The sequence below is a fragment of the Anopheles funestus genome, chromosome 2RL (genome assembly GCF_943734845.2).
Source record: "Anopheles funestus chromosome 2RL, idAnoFuneDA-416_04, whole genome shotgun sequence".
NCBI lineage: Eukaryota > Metazoa > Arthropoda > Insecta > Diptera > Culicidae > Anopheles > Anopheles funestus.
In genome coordinates this window covers 10,275,163-10,293,823 of record NC_064598.1, presented here as the reverse complement: position 1 = coordinate 10,293,823, position 18,661 = coordinate 10,275,163, and the positions used below count along the sequence as shown (strand labels likewise).

The window sequence follows — 18,661 nt, the reverse complement described above, 5'->3', positions numbered from 1 at the left end:
TACCGCGTGCATGTTAAAATTTCATAACACACGAATGAACAAAAGTGTTTGTTTTTGGGTTGACATTACCATGGTTGTTTGTTTGTAGTTGCAGCGTTATCAAATTTAGTGAATGAGTTGGTGAAGCTTTTGACTGTTGCACAAACACTAAAGCTCTCTAGATTATTTTCATTGTGATAGGACATTTTATTTCGAAGAAGTTTGTTTGTTTGAGCTCTGTCAGGTGGATCGTCAGAGGAACGGATTGATTCATACAAGGATTGTAGGATGAAACATCAGAAATTGTGATTTGACCTCTCTTTTGCCTTTGAATTCAGGCGAACAACAACTATTTCCTCAATAAGTGTAGTAAACTAGAAAGAATAACTTTATCTGATAAATCCTGGAAAAGCTGATCACTTTTGACGATGTTGCGCATTTTTTATCAAACGTATCTTTCATATAAAATTAATTTTAAACGAATGCAACATAATTTTTTAACTATTGCATCTTCTTAATTTTGTCCGTAAAAATCCGTTTCAATGAACGAAACGAGGAAGTTCCAGATGACATTTTGAAGTTTAAGGAGCCTCAATAAGCTCTTATACGGTTCCGGTCGTTCTTACTTGTTTCTCTTCCAACAAAAAAGGGCTCCCCTTTTTTTGTTTTTTTCCCTTCTCGAAACTCAAACGTACGAATCGTACAACGTGACGACATTTATAAGCATTAAATTCATAATGTCGAGAGTGTATGAGGCAATTAAAACGTAGAAAAGCCATAAAAACGCAGCTATTCGTTGTCGTGAACCCGATCAAACAACGAGCAAGTGCTTGAGTGGTGTTTCTTCATGCTTAGTGGAGGAGTTTTATTTCTACCTACTCTACGTTGTCGGCATTTCTGGTGATCCTTCTACGAGCGATTCTGCCGTGGATTTCGTTGTTCGTCTTTAATTAGTGATATTTATGGAGCTCGTTTCGTGGAGCACGGGAATTGTGTCCTGTGTCAACGGTACGCCAGAATGAATGCGCTTTATGACGGTAGGGCGTGCATCCGTGTCATGACCCTCTGGTGCAGCTTATACGAAAGTAGATGTGTAACACTTGAAAGCAGCCTAATAACTACATCGATAATATTACGATTTTCTGCCCCCGATTTTTTGTTGCTGTGCAGCCTTCTCGAGACGTTAAGGGTCGATACCCTGAGCACCGCATCGTGTGGTAATAACGCAGTGGTGAGGTTAGTGCGAGCGGGTGTGTACATTGGGGTTAGCATTTGCTCGAATGCACATGTCGGTTGAGTGTGTGGTTTTATGCTGGGCGCGTGCACGTCACCACACTGGGTCGGTTCACCCTCGGCTCGCTATTGAACTATTGAAATGTGAGTAAATTAATATGTCGAAGGTGGGTCGTCGCAAGCATCTGGGCCGTTCCGTCGTTTGTGTGGCTTCATGGGAAATATTATCGCTCCTTAATTCGTGCGACGGTACTGGGCGTTTACTGCTCAAGCACAATTGGGGGAGAACAACCCCATTAGAAGGAAATTATAATACGTGTTCCAGTTCAGCTACTTGGAAAGCCGCGGGTGGTTTGTAAAATCCTTGCATGGCGTGTATGTTTAGTTGTACAAGGCGTTTCATACGAATGTGGTATTGTTTTTGTGTTTGTGCGTGTGTGTGTTTACACACGAAAGCAAACGGGTGTTAATCAATAGAGCCCAGGTTGTGTTTAACATTGAAGGAATAAAGGGGTAACAGGGCATACTGTAACATTGGGGAAAACATTGGGGTTGTAATGTAATATACCAAGTTATTAATAGGTTTTTTTGTGTCTTAACTTTTCTTTACTCTTTACCTTATTGACATGAAAACTACTCGTACTGGTAAGGGCAGGGTTTGAGGTAGTCTTCGATACCTGCCGAGACACTAAGTAGACCACGACGACCCTAAAGTTTGCGAGTCATGGTTGGGTGACACTTTCTTTAAATCGTTTTTCTTGACATTTAAAGCGAACGCTTTCTCACCTTCAGTCATGTCTTCTTTGTTCTTGTGATCCGAACACGTGTGCTGTGTTGAGTTGTCAAGTTTGCTACTCATGATATAATCGAGTCATCAATAGATCCCGGTGAGTGTAGTAGGTTATACATGTAGAAGCGACACCGGTTTTATACGACAAAACCGGATATCAAATCACATCCGGACCGTACCCCGTACGCAGGATGGGCACTCATGCATGGGTTAATATAATCAAAGAAATGACAGGACACTAGAAGTTTTAGTGTCAAAACAGAAGACGAAGAAAAAGAAGTTGAATATTGCAGCCTTTAATTGTGAGATATAAGAAATCAACAGCGACAATTGGAACAAAGTCAAGTTCATCGGATCATAGTCTTCTATCATAAATGTCAAGAGTTATTATATTGAATATTAGTTATGTGAAGATTTAACTTTCAAAATGTCTGATGGAAAACTTTAATCACAAAATATATTTGTAGAAGGCAAAGATAGATTATTACATAAATTGTGGAATTCAAGAAGTCAGGGGAAAGTATTTCTTTAGCGCTATAAGTAAATAAAACATTTTTAAATACAAAATAAACCACAAATTGCATACTTGCCGGCGTTATTGACCCTTGTCGCGCTTCAACTTCAAAGAGTTATACTCGTTTGCTGTAATAAATGCTGAAAATCAGCTTAAATAAATACAATTTTACGTTGAATTACGAGGGACGTGAAACAAAAAATTTCCCCTCTCGCTCATTTTCCCCAAAATCAATTAAAAAGATTTTTCGGACAAAGTACCATACACCAACTTCGTACAGGGTCACTGTTTGTAAGGTTTTATTTCATATATATTTTTCCATTATTTTGTACATTCATTTATCATATATTGTTTTTTTTCTCTCTCTTACTCTCGTTTCTCTCACTGCCAACGCTGCACTATTTTAAACCCACACGGTTCGGTGAAACGGTTACAAGTGCATATATTCATCTGTTCATCTGTTCTGCGCTTCAGAGTCAGTTTGATTCTGATTAATTTCATCACCGCCCAGGCTGGCAGCAATGAAAACATGATTTTTTTTCCACCCTCTCTCTTTCTCTCTATTTTCCATTTCACAGATCTTCACCCTTTCTATGCGTATGGGTGTGGGTGTGTTTTTGGGTTTTCTTTTGTGTGTTGTTTTACTCTCCAGTCATTTGAACGCTCATATGCTGGCCAGTAATGAGTGTTCGAACCGCTGCATGGGTTATGGGGTTCCCATTGGACAGTTTCACTGCCACCTCGGTTCGTATTTCGTTTCTGTTCGATGCAAAGCGTCAACACCGCGTCAACCACGGCGCACCCGGAGAGATGTGTGAAGGAAAAAAGGACTTTCCTCCATTACTTATGTCATTTAAATCTTTTCATTTACTATTTTCAGCTGGATACGGTTATGGTTGGGTGAATTTGTTTGTGTGTGTGTCTTTTTTGTTGTATCTTTTGTTTGATTTCTTTTCTTTCCTGTTCGAATGTTCTTCTCTGCGTTGTTCCATGCGCTGTGTAATGGAAAGATGTGGAAGTGAGATAGATTTTAAAAATCCACAATTTAACCGCAAATTGTTACAGTTTACCACATCCATCATTCCCCAGCATTCGACGCATTGAGCGTTCCGGGTGTGTGTGGGTTAGTTCGAAATACGAAAAATATCACTCAATTATTCCAATAATATTTCGTGTGATGTCATCGATCATGTTGCCCCCCGCCTTTTGCATTGTTTTGTATGGTTTTTTTTTGTTCGTTTTGGTTTTTCTTTATATTTTATCATAGTTTAACGAGTGTTTAAAATTAACTTAATAACTTTTCTATTCCCCTGCACTGCATTTTTTACCTTTTTTTTGTTTTCTCACCACCCTTCTTCTCCTCCTACCAATTGTCTAGAGTGCTTGTTGATGTTCAACACTTAACAAAAGCAATGAATTAACCGTTTTTTCGTTCTCGTTGGTGTCGCACCATGTCGCATCTTTGATACTGTCCATCGGTTTGACCATGTGTTAGCTACTAGCGTTACGAATCGATCCTAAAATCATTTCCGTAATAGTAAATTACTTCCACCCCCCACCCCGCCAACTCCCAACAGGTTTTCGTGAGATAATTTTTTAGCTTTTCGTATTGGAGGACTTGGGTTTTTTATTTCATTGTTGCAGTTTTTTTGCGTTGCTCCACTTCCGGGATGGGGTGGCTGATGTGACTAGCGGGGGTTGTTTTTTTTTGAGTTTTGTTTCTGTGTTTAATTTTATTTTATCTAAAGTCGGTCTCTCACTTGGATCGCTGGTTTTTGTGTCTACCTTATCGTTCCCGTTCACATTAGCAGCTTCATCCATTCAACCTGTTCCATGTTCCATGGAATCTGGCCGTTCTTAAAATGTACTTATAACGTCCACATCGCCAGTATCTGCCGATGGTGACGCTTTCATTATCCTAATGACGGCAACACGCGGTCACGCGAATGTTTTTGCTCTGCTTACTTTATACTATTATATAAGAGATACCTAAAGATAAATCAGTTTAACAGACTTTTTGCTTAACTTACATGTTAATGTATGTTGTCCTTTTCCTTACCCATTTTTTTTACCTTACGCTTCGTCAGCCACTGTCCTTCTCTAGGGGCCATCGGTCACTTTACGTTCATAAGCATGTACTGTCGAACGATCATTTTAGGTCACGCAGTTACTTTCGGCATTATGTGTGTGGGTGTTTGTGTTTTTCTTCTTCTTTCGTTTAAATCTTTTTATTCACCTGTCTATCCTCACAATTAGTGAGTATGATTAAATGGTTTGAAGTATTCTCATTCGTATCTACCTTAGATGGAGCTTGAATGTGTGCATGTCCTTTGCCTGTTTGCTAGAGTAAATTTACAGCTACACCAGCAGAGTGTGGTGAGTTTGTAATGTCGGTGTGGGTTCATTATTTTCACATGAGTGTGTAATTACACTGTTACTGCCTTTTTTTTGGGGGGGAATATTTCATCTACTGCCGTAATGCGTAACGCTGCATCCAGTCGGATCGAGTAAGTTTTTGATCGGGTTTTTTTCCTTCTTCTCACGTTTTTTTCTTCTGTGTGTGTGTGTGGATTTGTGTTTGTGCCTATAACATTAGCCACCGTTTAGAATCTACATGATCTCACGTGAAGGAAATAATCGTTTCAATATCGAACAGCACGAGAAAGGGTGGCTGGCTGGAAGGACAATGGGTCTTTAAAGAAAGATAACAAAGAGTGCCTGCAGTGTTATTGTTGTGTGTGTGCATTTTTGTTAAGGTGTACAGAAAAGAAGTACCGCCCTCATCGAACGGTGCAGATCGTTCGTCCTTCGTCCGCTAGCTTTAATCGCCGATCGCACAGCGAGCTTGACGTTTGACTGAAGCACGCACACGCTCGATAGTCTAGCACGAGTGTGACAGGATCGGTCCGCCATCGGTGATTGTGATGATGCCAGTGTAGTGCGTGTGCGGTCACCTTTCCCTGCCTTTCGCAGCGATGAGATGAAGCGGAAAAGCCGTCGCCAAGCGACGCCAATGATGTGGGAGGGCACGTTCGGTGCGGAGCGATGTGAAGTGGGTGACGGCGGTGCGCGGGAAGCCTCAGGCGCGCCATCAGCGCGGACCAGCGGGTCCCGCAGCACAGCCGGGTGCGTGCGATAGTGGCGACGCATATTAGTACGCTGCGGTGCAAGCAAACTACGACGAAACGAAAGACATGCTTGGCTGCTGCGGCGAGCTGATGCGGTTCGGGCCACCGGATGGGCTCGGAAGCCGCAGCATACCGATGGAGCAGAGCCAGTACGAGACAAGCGCCGATGCCAGCACCAAAAGCGGATGGTTGAGTGGCGTGCGATGATGCGGTTGTCCCGCGCGCTGCATTGCTGCTGGGTACTCCCCTGGAAACGGAATGGGAAACACCTGTCAAATTTTTCCCTCTAACTGTTCTTAACCAGTTGGACAGAATATAGTTGTTTTACATCTAGAAATATTTTGTTGGATTTCGTACAGTCGCAATGGGAGCATGTAAATGAAGTAATATAATGAATTATGTGTTGTTCGTCGCTTCGTAAGTGGTGTTTTGTCGTAAGCTTTGCTTAAAGGAGGATTATTTTGTGACATTTTTTGGCGATGCAGAAAATAGAAAAATAGAAGATTTATAAAAAAACAAAAGGATTAAGTTTTCCATCAAATGCAATGTAATAATATTAAAAAAATTTGCAAGAGTTATAAATCTTGTTGGTCTTTTTTAATTCAAAGGTGGAAAAGTTTTCGGAAAAAAGTAAAAAGAATTAAAAAGAATAATTCTTTCATGCATACATCTTTGTTGAATGACAGAAGACATTCATTGATAATAATCAAAAAAAAAAAAGAAAGAACAAGGAAAAACATGATGGAAAGGACAATTAAGAAACTATTAGATATGTACTTAGGATGTTTTGCAATTGAATTGGTTTCGTGATTGGGACGATTGGGGGTTATTTTTTTTAACTGGCCACCCATTCCAACAAGCATAATCGCTAGCACCCCATCAAAAGGCATAAAAAACTAATTTGAAAAAGTGTCTCTAAAATGTAATACCGTAAAGATGCTTAGTAAACTTCATCGGACGTCCCGGTGCCCCGTGCCATAGCGACGGCCTGTGTTCCAATATTCCATCCCATCGTTAAACAAAGCAGATTATTGGCAAAGTTGGAACGAATCAGAAATTAACTTTCCATAATCGTTTCCCCTTACCACGGGCTGGTTCATTTGATCGGTAAACTTTTTGCAAATCATCCCCAAACCAGAAAACCGGTGTGAGGATGCTCGGGAGCGAAGGAACTCGGAATGTTCGGGAACAAAACCGACCGAGGTTAGCATAAATCAACCGACTGTCTGTTGCATGGGAAAGTTTCGGGCAAGTGTGTTTGTGGAACGGAAATGAGATGAAATAAGATATTAACAAATTTAATATTGACCCTAGGTTAGTTAGTGTAGGCCACATGCAAATGAAACGCTTCGCACCGCTTGCTGTACGATAAGCGAGTCGTATAGATTCTTGCCCGGTTCCGATCGTGCTGAGATTGACATTGATATTATTGTAGCGAATTTCTCATTCCGTCTTAGCACCAAATGAAATCGTTGTTAAATTCATCTCCTCACTTCTCCACTCCTCGCATCAACCCAACAGTGTCCATGTGTATGTGCGCCTGAGTGGAAACATTTTAGTCGATTTACCAGCTTACGACGTTCCACGGCTTCAGTTCTACCCGTTGGGAATAGGAGAAAGCACAAGAGGGCTTGAAAGTAGCGTTGAAACACTAGCACACATTGTCCAATGTCCTTTTGCAGTGTTTGAGGCAACGGTCCGGTACCGTGGGCGGACTGGGACCGGATGGAGATTTATTGACATTCTCTCCAGCAAAGGAAGGTACAATGGGTCGATAGCAATCCTTTCAGTACGGCGCCGTAGCCTTCTTCGAGAGTTGTCTTGCAACGGAATGAAATATCGCGTTGAAACTTCGGCGAGAAAACCGATCGACAGTGAAGAGTTTTCCAAACAAACGTCTCCGAAGCCTTGCATGCAACTCGGTGTACCGTAAACGTGCGTCCAATAAGGAAGTCTTGAATCCGGCAAGGAAAGGATGCTATGATTCCCCGTCTGGGGAAACATTCATCAGCCTGTATTGTAACACAGGGCACTTGCTCTCTCTTTCTCTCTCTCTCTCTCTCTCTCTCTCTGGCGTTTCGTTTTCCCTTGCCAGTTAGTCTGGTCGCAATTCGCAATCTAATAAAAGTCCATTATTGGAACGATCAATCAAGATTCAAAATATACAGCAATATAAACGAGACCTTTGCGACCGGTCCCGGTTGCACGGTGCGGCCATTCGTACGGGCATCGACGGACAGTTGGAATTTCACGAGCAAAACAGAGGTTAAAGGTTTAGGTGTGCAATGGGGCGAACCCACGCGGTGTGTTTTTGGACAGCGAAGGAATGGAATGAGACCAATGAAATAAAATGAGCTTGTCAGTGGACGAACGGGTCCATGGGTTCCAGGAACCGTTTTGGGGCTTGCCGATCTGTTTCTTGTCTCGCTGCGTGGTACGTCGGGGATTTATGGTCGGGGCATAAATTGGCAGACCTACCGTTTAGGACGTGCACGGTGACACTTTTGCTTTTGGCGTTGGACGGATTGCACGTGTACTGTCCGGAATCCGATGGCCGAGCGTTCTGGATGAGCAGGAACGAGGTTGTCGTGTCACCTTTTTCGGTTATGACCGAGACGCCACCGCGCGGTGAATCGTAGCTAATAATCTGCGAATGAAAAGGGAAAGCGGAAAACAAAACAATAAGCGAATGTATAATTAAATATTCACGTTTATGGTAATGCAATCAATCATTTGTATGGCTATTTTATAACGGTCTGTTTTTAGATTTTAATGAATTCTTGCCTACGATATTTTTGTACGTGTAAATAATGATTATTGTCTTTCGGCCACTTCTTGATTTCATATTTTTATTCTTTAGCATAACGGCATTTCGCCATATTGTCAGCCGCATACGTCTCAGATTGTGAGCAACTTCTATAAGACATTTTCTTTTTGTAATTTGCGCAATATCAAAAGCTCGTCATCTGAGTTCATTTAAATCGAATCTCATGCCTAGTCTCTCTTTCTTTCTTTCTTTCTTTCTTTCTCTCTCTCTCTCTCACACACTCTGCTTTTCGATGATGTCTGCATTAACGTAAACTCCTCATCTCAATTTGTGCCTGCCATGCCTCTTATATCCAAGACGGCTTAAAAAGACTTTGCAGGCTGGGTCGTCCGGTGTCATTCTACATGACCTCATCAAGACATCGGAGTGTTGCTAGTTTTATATACAGGTATTCCCCGATATACGCTATTAATGCGGACCGGAGGCAATCGCGTATCTCGAATATTACCGTATATCGAATTCTTGGTTTGATGATAGATTTCTTTGTATATCCCCATCTCTTTGAGGATATTCTGACTTACATTACTGAACATTTTTTCATCTTCGTCCATTGGTTCTATTTCCGATAATGTTCTTTCCATATAACTGTTAAGTAGTTGTTACTGCTAGATAGAAACTCGTTACGCCAGGCTTTGAGGATTTTTTTTTTAATTTTGCTTCTTTGTTAACGAAGTTAAATGTCAGTTTCGAAAAAATCGCGTATAACGAAATCGCGTATATCGAGTATGGCGTATATCGGGGAATACCAGTACAATAGACTTATAGTAATATGAACACATATATGGAGAAATGTTAGATGACTTTAAAGGTCACATCACCATTCTTCTATTGGTGGTATGTCAACTCTTGGAGTTAGAGTTTTCCATCTTCTTATAAGCCTGATAAGCTCGGCTGGCTTTCTTATAATTTATTTAAATAGTACTTGCAATCGTTCTTTGTAAGCCTTTAACTTCTTTAAATGTGTAAAAATGTGAGATTTGTATATCTGATAGTCAGTTATAATTAATCTCTTTTCTCCTCCATCCGGACCAAGTTCCCATACCGTACAAGTCTACCGAGTATCGTTCGTAATAGTGTTTTTGTTTTTTTTTTAACCAGAAGTTAGACAGGAAACAGCAGGAGTGTCAACAAAATGGCATCGGGGTCACCTCTGTCTCGAAATGTGTGGTCGTAGGTTTAGGGCAACTTGTTGATTGGACTGTCATGTACAGCGAGAGACACGCAAACCGCTAATGATGACGGTGGCAACCGATGGGTTGTTGACCATGGCAACGGTTTTTTTTCTCTGTTCCATGTGTGTAACCGCGTGGGTTGAGATGAACGAGCATTTGCTGCCGGTAGGTCAACAAAATATGGCTGTGTCCGTTTCCATTTTAGTCAATATCCGACTAGCGGTTGCGATTATTATCAGTGGGAATGTTCGTCCGGAGCCAGCATCGGAACGAATAAACGGATTGTCTCGGATTGCTTCATTTTCGTGAATAAAAATGAGAATAAGCAACACACGGTCCATCGTGTTTGGCTGCTATCATGGTACGGAGGTGTTTATCGTTAAATTTTACTTCGTGTTTTTTCTTCCTAACTTGTACTAAAAACGTGCTGGGCAAAGCCGTACCGAAAAATGGTGGTTGTGAGAGCAACCCGCATAAACCAGCATACCAGCAAATAAATAGAGCAGGCAACCTTGAGCACTCCCGCTGGTCAACGATCGGCGACGTAATTTTGTTTCATGAATTATTGATGAGTAAATATTTGCGAGTTGCGCAGCTGTTTATACTTTATCAGAGCCAAACCATTCCCGGCATGGTTAGGACTGTGTGAATTTCGCATAAAACGAACAGAGTGAGAAAGAGAGGGTAAGAGAGAGAGAGAGAGAGAAAAAAAAAAACGGTCGGTGAATTGCATTGAGATAAAGTTTTTCATTTTTTTACTCATTCCTTCACTGTACATTCACTTTCCCAGATCCTGTTACTCAGAGATTGTGTTCCTGTTGGTCCCCCCCCGCTCGCAACTGCCAATCCCATTTATCCTTTTTGCAGCGTTTCCGAGCAGTTTCTTCTGTCCTTGGCCCAGGAAGTTTTGCCCATCGCGCGGTGGTTGAGTGATGGTTTTTCCTGCATGATTTCCCCGCCAAACGGTGGATCCCATTCCCGGTGGGAGAGTTATTTGTTTTACTTCATTTTTTCTCGCAGGTAAGCGTTGGTATGTGCCATTTTTTCCGCTTCTCCTTTCACATATTCCACGCGTACCGAGAACTCTTCAACAGGTCTCGCATACGGTGCTGGAGAAATCGACGGAAAGGCTAGCATCCGGCATCCGGCATCCGGTTTCCGGTGTTTATCAGCAACATCAATATCAGATTTGATAATAATAACACACAGAAAAAAGAAATTGAATCCACTTTTACGCACGTACCCGATGTAGCATGTATGAGAGCTTAAACGAGTTTACGTAACGAAGTGAGCAGTTGAAAATATTTCCTTCGTCGCTTGCGATGGAACTCGAAGCATTTGTGAAAGTGCTGGTTTTATCTGGCGAAGTAACATTAATGGGATCTGGCCAGATAGTGAACAAAACATAAAAAAACACGTTTTTGTTTGAAAATTTTGCTTTTGTTTGTTTGCAATATTTCAACATTTTCCAATCGGGTGCTCAATACGATTTGGACTAAGTATTTGTTGGCAATATTTAGACAATCCCTTTATTGGAGCTTTCAAGCTTTAAGGAAACTTTTGCCTGTTTAAAGCTTGATACAAATTCAAACGAAATATGTATATTGAATAAATAATTGAAAAATCTGTAAACCCTATTCCAGGTAGTTTTTACAACTGAATTACCTTGAATTGCAGCTACCCACAACATGATGTAAGTGTATAATTCTCGATCCTATTCCAAGAATAAAACATGTCCCAGTTTACACGAGCTTTTAATTAAGTTTTTATTGACGTTCAACATTATAATGCGTTATCCGAATTGCATGAAATATTCCATTGAAAATTTGATTCATTACCGCAAATTCCAAAATCGTTTGTAAATTTGTGAATACCGAGAAAATGGGTTCGTACCAAATTTAATGCAGTCTGTTCAATGGACCTTTTATTAATCCATAGTTTGTTGGGTTATTCTTAAAATTTAGTATTAAAATGTTCATCCAGTGATGTTCATAATAATTTGAGTATTAAACTGAAAATTTTGCTGCAATGGCAGCATTCGAATGCTCGAGAGTAGATTAAAAAAATCCCGCAGTAAATTTATAAAATGATAACAGCACAACATACAGCATCCATAACAGTTTGCATCACTTTTTCTTCGAACTGCGGCCGTATGTGTGCGTGTGTGTGATTACCATCAGGGCCAGCATGAGTGAAGTTGTCAGCTGCAGTTTCCGGTGCCAAAATCCTGTCAACGAGTGCGCTGAAAAGCGTTCATTTCAATTTTCCACCTGACGTACCAGACGGCAGACGGTACCGATTTTCTCCGATATACACTATATCCCCGATGTTCACTATCCTATTAATTCATTTAGTTTTAGCTCATCTTTCCGATTGGCGTTTGGTAAAGAAACGCGCTCAGCCAGAACGGGAACGTGTTCCCCTGTTCGATACACATATCACACATTCGTTCGATTTCGGCAGATTCGGAATGGGTCTATCGCGTCTGTTACGGTGTGCACCGATCGGAAAGGATAACCCGTTGCCCGGCGATTGTGAGCGTAGCGAGGCGCAATGATGCGCCAATGTCATGCTTAATCTACCTGTCCATGCTAACGGGCAGTTTCGACTTTGGGTAGAATCGTTCGGTAAATGGTACCGTCGAAACCCATTTGCACTGTCATTTGGTGTTGCAGTCGGCGGGCAGCCCGTACACCGGCCGGTGTATGGAGCGCCACTCGGACGACCTGCACCTTCGCTCCGCCCCGGCCCTCGGTTGCTTCGTAGCCCGTCATGTCATCCATGGCCGAAACTGGCGAGCCGGGAAAGCATCGTAGGTGCATTCGTGACCGTGCGCACTGCAGCTTAGCGCACCGTTGCATCCATGAATATGGTAATGGATTTTACGGGAGACTGAAGTTCCCGGGTGGAATATAAATTAGCAAACCAAGGTGAAACCAGATCCGCTCGGTTCGTCGCACAGTTTTGCTAGCGAAAGTGCCGCGTAGTTTGTTTTTTTTTTGTTTTGTGTGTTGCAGTTTTCGTTACTCATCGTTCTCGGACGTGATGCTGCTAAAACAGTTCAACCGAAGGATGATGCTACGGGGTAAGATTATTCACCCTTTATAGGCCGTTGAGCGAGAAAGAGAGAGAGAGAGAGAAATAGAGAGAGAGAGAGAGAGAAAAGGAAGAGTGCAGTAGAAGGCAAAAAAAAAAACGAAACGAAAAATGGAAATTGTGTATGCCTTACACCGCTCAAGGTAATTCCATAATGCTTATTACGGAAATGGTGAGGATTTTATCCAGCCCATGAGCCCTCCAAGGATTCCAAGATTTAAGTGGTTAAGAGAAAAGGCGTGCAAAAAAAAACCGGAATGTAAAACCACTCCCAGCACCAATATGGACGTTCACGTGCTTTTAGTGAAAGGGAGAACGGACGGTAATAGACTGAGTGGAGCACGGGGTGGAGCAAATGGATCGATGGTTAGCAGCAGTTAGTACGAGAGCAATCAATTACTCCATTATGTGTGACAGGAAAAATCAATTGGCACTTCTACGCAGTCTATCGACATCACGAATCCGTTTCCAAGTGTTTTTTTCCAGATTGGCTTTTATTGAGTCGTTCAATGACTGAAAGCATTCTCAGAAGGCAAGGTTGTATAATTATGAATTCGCAATATGTTACATGAATATTGTTTTGTATCCTTTTTCTGTTAACGATCTCAACGAGAATAGCATATTGAAAAGCTAAATAAATATTCCCTTACGTCCCTGTATGCTTTTGTTATCACAAAACAACTTTACACCATTTTGACCACAAGTGGAGAATACAAATTGTGTCAATATGTTATGATATATCATCGTTCCGACCATGTTTCGTGTGTCGATTGTCATCTCCATTGTACTGTGAGTGTTACTTACCGCATCGTTATGATTCCAGAAAATGTAAGCTGGCGGCTCGGGAGAATCCTTAACGACGCAGGTTAAATTTATCGTCGATCCACTCTCAATGTACAGATCCGGGGCGCCGATTATTTCCGTCGACGGTTCTGCGAAAGATATGCAAACACGAAGGTTCAAATATTGTTTTTATTGTTGTAGCAACATAGAAATTGTTTTATTTGAATATGAAATGAAGAAGTGCTAATGCTATAAATACAACCGAAGCAAATCGTTGTATTCCACGAACAAGCTCTCATCGACTTACAGCTGGATTTCGTGAAACTGACACAGAAAGGTTTGACTGGTTTTTTCTATTATTTTATTTAAATTAATATTTTTAAGTTATCTTTCCAGTAGTGAAGACTTTTTTGCAATTTTTTATACGTAACTTAAAAATGTCTTTCAAATATTGTCTTATGAGAATTAAGAATTTGACTACATTTCGTTCACATTCCATCCGACAACTAAGGCAGTATGTAATGTAATATCAAGAAGTAGTAATATTCGACAGAATGGCTGAAAAAGAAGTGAAACAGGACACCTGCCAAGCAACTTGCAAAATCGTAGAAATTGTGCAAAAGAAACGAAACACACTTCACGGATGTCATGGTGTCATGGGGTATTTTTAAGGTTCCGTTTTGGAGGTATTGCCTTTTTCCATTTCTTGCAACCCTTTGCCGTAATTCGGTCCGTTTCGATCGATTCTAGGTATCCGGCCATCTCCGTGAAGGTGAGCAACCGTAGGTGAATGGATCTTCTTTCCATTTACGTTCTATTATTTTGTGCTATTTCATTTCGAAAAGATTTATGCCGTGTGCCCACCCAAAAAACCCATTCCCAAGCTGTGGTGGAAGTGTGATGGTGAAAGGAGACCAAAAGAAAAAAGAAAAAGAAAGTCTGAAAAGGTTATATTCCTTCGTTTTTTTTTGCTGTTGTTATCTACTTTCGACTAGTTTGAAAAACTGCCATACTGCAAATAATACCAAAGACGATACCTTTATGGGGCCGCAGGAGCCTAGAAACGTTTAAACAAACACAAAAAACACAAAGGTGAAAACGGTAGCATTTGGCCATGTTTTCTCCGTTTTTTGTTGGGTGGGTATGAAGATATATGGGTGTGTGTGTGTTTGTTTTGTTTCGTTTGAGAAAATGACCCATGGTTGGGTTTTACACTCGTGGACAGTATCAAGTTTCTGCTATAAATTTTTGTTGGTAAAGCTAAAAGAAACTCTTTTTTAAAACAACAACCAAAAAAACATATAAAGGATACGTCTCGATGGATGATGGTAAAAGAATTCGTTGGGAAATGTGAGGCAAACGGGGGAAAAAACGAGATTTTCTACAAAACGGTTAAGCTGAGCACAATCGTCGAATGTTTTGCACCGACCGATTGAATATCTATGGTTCTTTTGTTTGCAAAAACCCCGTAGGCATTTATTTGCGTTCGCTTTGACGGGTCCATTCGATGGGGATGGACCCGCCGTGCTTATGGCTGCGCCGAGCTTATTACTAACACGGAGCGTAATAAATCAAATATTTTCACTTGATTTTATTTCCTTCCCTGGTTGCTTCCCGGCTACACTGGCAGCTCTGTGCTTTTAAATCTTCGGTGACGGAAATGATTGAAAACAGGAAAGTGGGATTCGAATCGGGTTGGCCACCACCACCTACGCGCCGTGAAGGAAACCGCCACAGGTAGGTAGTCCTTTTTTCCACCCGAGGAATGTCCTTGTTTCTTACGATCGATAAGAAGCGGGTGAAGATATTTCGGCGTTAATTTCGTGTGTATGGTATTAGGACATTCGTTGAATTGGAATTATTGCTCTGGTGGAGAAAAAAAACCTTCAGCCCTTTCTTTTCAGCCTTCGGCGTGACGAGTGGAGAAAGCGGGGAGTGAAAGTGTAAGTGAGCGGCGAAAATAGCTCAATGTGGAATCATCCTGTCAGAAGAAGAAAATGGATGTCATTTTAATCCCGCGTATATTAAGCCAGATGTTTCGCATACGATCGGAATTGATATGTGTGTGGGTGTGTGCGTTTGTGGAATTTTGCCATTAACGGAATTTATGATAATTCATCAATTAGTTTTTTTATATTCCTTCCTTCATACCAGATGTTGACGTCTTGCAAAGTGTCTGACAGTGGTAAGGAGAATGCCTGGATGGGGATTAATGATTATGTGTAAATTTCTTCATTCTGTGCATGATATGATTGGTGTTCATTGGAGTTTTGCTTCTTAAATAAGTTGTCTTAGTCGGGCAACCAAGAGCCTCCAAGAGCCTTAAATGTTGAAGAATATGTACGTGTATTCGTATTGATGTATATTACAGGGTTTATTGATTCTTTTCTAAAAGTCAATAGAATATTACTTTTGAATAATGGATTATTTCAACCAATGATTGTCACTTCATTTCACAAACTTAAGAATAGGCCAATAAAACGAGCATATTAGAAGTATTGAACATTTTAAGATTTACTTTACAAAATTATTGACACAGTTTTCATAAATAGTAATTAAAGCATTTTGTTCTATAAACAAGACAACGCAATGAAGTAGGGATGTACGGATCCACATTACCAAGGAGCATCCAGAACATTTGCCTAACCGGTAGAACAACGTTTAACGATAAGCCAACAATGTTTTTCTAAAACACTTTGCCAATGTTGCAATGAAGTTTATTTCGGGCACGGGCTGGCGGAAGTTTTCCCTCGTTTTGCGCAAGTACCGTTTGCTACTGGGAAGTGCAGGAAGTCCTTGGAACTTTCCCGGTATGGAATCGACTTTTCCTTTATCAGCAACAGCGAATGTGTGCTATTTTCGGACGGCAGCGTTCTAGTACCGAGTCCGGACAAAAAGCGATTTACACTCGCAATGTAACTTCCGGCCGGCTGAAACTTTCAACCTTTTCTCAACAGGAAACGGGGCAACCGGGCCCTGGGCCTGTTACACCCCCTTTTCGGCTTCTGGTAAGGTGCTGGTTCCGGTGCTGCTGAACTATTCGAGCGAAACCGTACGCGCTCTAATATTTATCGATGGTTTTAATTGCTCCACACTGAGTTTTATGAGTTTGTCGATTAAGTCGTGGCTTTGGTTTATTCCTTACGAATGCAAATGAGATAGAGGATTTATCGAAGGCGTGAAGAAGACCACTAGTGTGGCCTAGGATGTGCTGGAAAAGGGTAAAAAGTAGAAGAAAAATACTACCACCAGCAGTAGCACAGTAGTGCACTGTCACAACATCGCCTTAGGCCGAGGGCTCATCAAGCAGAACGTTTGTGCAGTGGGTCACGAGGACGCGGGGTCCAGTGTGGGATTTGATACGGAAAATTGCAATTCGAGGTTTTGCAGTGATTTATTGTGACCAACCTGGCGTCATCAAGCTGGCACTGTTTGGAATGACTGCAAAACTTCCCTGCAACGAACTGTTTCATACACTTGCTCGTCTACCGGGTTCAGTTCAGCCAGGGGAAGATTTAGTGTTGTCCAACACCTCAGAACACCAACAGTCACTAAATGGGAAAGCGCTACGAACGAGCAGTAGGATAAAGGATCTCTATTAACTTTGTGGTTTGGTACTGTAATTAGTTTCATTTAATGTACACTCCGTTCCATAGTCTGTGCGCAAGCGATGACCGTTTTCATAACGTTTAACACAATTATGGGTTTGTTATGGCTTTTAAAGCTGTTCCAGTCTGATGTGAAGGCTGTATTATTTTTAAGGATCTTTATAAATAAACCTTTGACGAGGTTTAGAACTAAGCGAGAAAAAACAACTTGAATGTTTCGAAAAAAACACCAAAAGTTTGAATACAATTTTTAAACAAATAACCAAGATTTACACATTTCCATTACAGGGTTTTCGAGGATACAATTGACATCTTCTGTACAATTCAGTAACTTTCTGAAATGGTCAATTGTACGTTTGAAAATAAAACGATGAACAAGCCAATTATACCATCGAAGGCGCTGTATTGATGTGGTATACACTTTTAATAATCCGGCCACAAATGTACTATCGAATGAACAAGTGTAGCATTTATTTGTTGATTACTGTCGCTACTTCTTTGGCTTCCTGTCATTTAAGTGGTGCAAATAAACGGCCAGCGATAATTGCTTCTTCTAAAATGTACAAACTTTCAGCTCAAAGTCAATTGACTCAAAGCAATCGCATTACATGAGCGCCATCGCAGTTTCCGCTTTCACCGTAAGCTAGTCCATGATAATCCTTTAAGCGGTGGCTAGAGCAATTGCATATTTTGCACTGAAGCGTTACAAAGCCGTTGATGTATGGTTGTAAATGCAAGGGAAAAACGGATTAAAACCATGACATATAGAGTACCATCGACCTGTGACTGTTTTGTGACATTTCTGTTTGAAAATAGAGTGTACTTTTTTTGTTATGGAATTTTATTTTATTTCCATAGTTAAGAAAAATAAAAATAGATACAAATTCACGTCAAAGTTTACTGCATGGCGCAGTATAGGTTGTAACTTTTGTAAAGAGCAACGCAGTTGCAATCGTTTGTGATTTTCCTTTACTATCTGATTGTTTGCCAAATAGTTTCATTGCAATGAAGCGTTTGCGTTCAACGTCAACGATAGTAAAAGGTCGAAAATGTTTACTTCAGCGTAATCGTACCAAAAGCTTTGCGTTCGCCTTTATAGACAGTACAAGCGATAAATGATCGTTCGACATCGGCGAGCAATGTTTGAACTGTACTGCATTGCGCAATAGTGTCTAAATACGAACTCTCCTACTTGAACACTTTCCAGTACGACCATTTGATTTGGGTTGGACCAAGCGTTCCCGAGTAGATGGTGGTAAACTTCCAAAAACACTCCTTCGGACGGAACGCAATGATTACTTAATGGTACTGTTTACAGTCGGTAAAGATAGATTTTACGAAGCATGGAGACGAGCGCTGTTTGGTAGAAATTGGATGGAAGAATACGTTCTTGCATTGCAACGAGGGATGTGGCGAATGCACCTTCTGCACCAAGCACTGTCAATGTCGAGAAGATCGTTTAATTATTGCATCGTTTTTTCGTTCGCTTAATCCGTGTTTCTGCGTTGCATTTACAGAAGTCGAAATCGAA

At 41.1% G+C, this 18,661-nt stretch overlaps 1 protein-coding gene across 14 annotated transcripts in view; it reads right to left on the bottom strand.

Moving 5' to 3' along the window:
• Positions 1 to 2,798: 2,798 nt before the first annotated feature.
• Positions 2,799 to 18,661, bottom strand: part of LOC125764703 (uncharacterized) — a 178,594-nt gene continuing 162,731 nt past the window's right edge. For 13 of the 14 annotated variants that reach the window (XM_049429223.1, XM_049429224.1, XM_049429226.1 and 10 more), the window contains 3 exons: positions 13,544 to 13,671; positions 8,123 to 8,291; positions 2,799 to 5,913 (listed from right to left, as the gene is read on the bottom strand). In XM_049429223.1, the coding sequence (XP_049285180.1) occupies positions 5,297 to 5,913; positions 8,123 to 8,291; positions 13,544 to 13,671 (914 nt within the window). In that variant the 3' untranslated portion in view covers positions 2,799 to 5,296. The remainder of the gene's footprint in view (positions 5,914 to 8,122; positions 8,292 to 13,543; positions 13,672 to 18,661) is intronic. The other variant, XM_049429234.1, reaches the window with a different exon arrangement.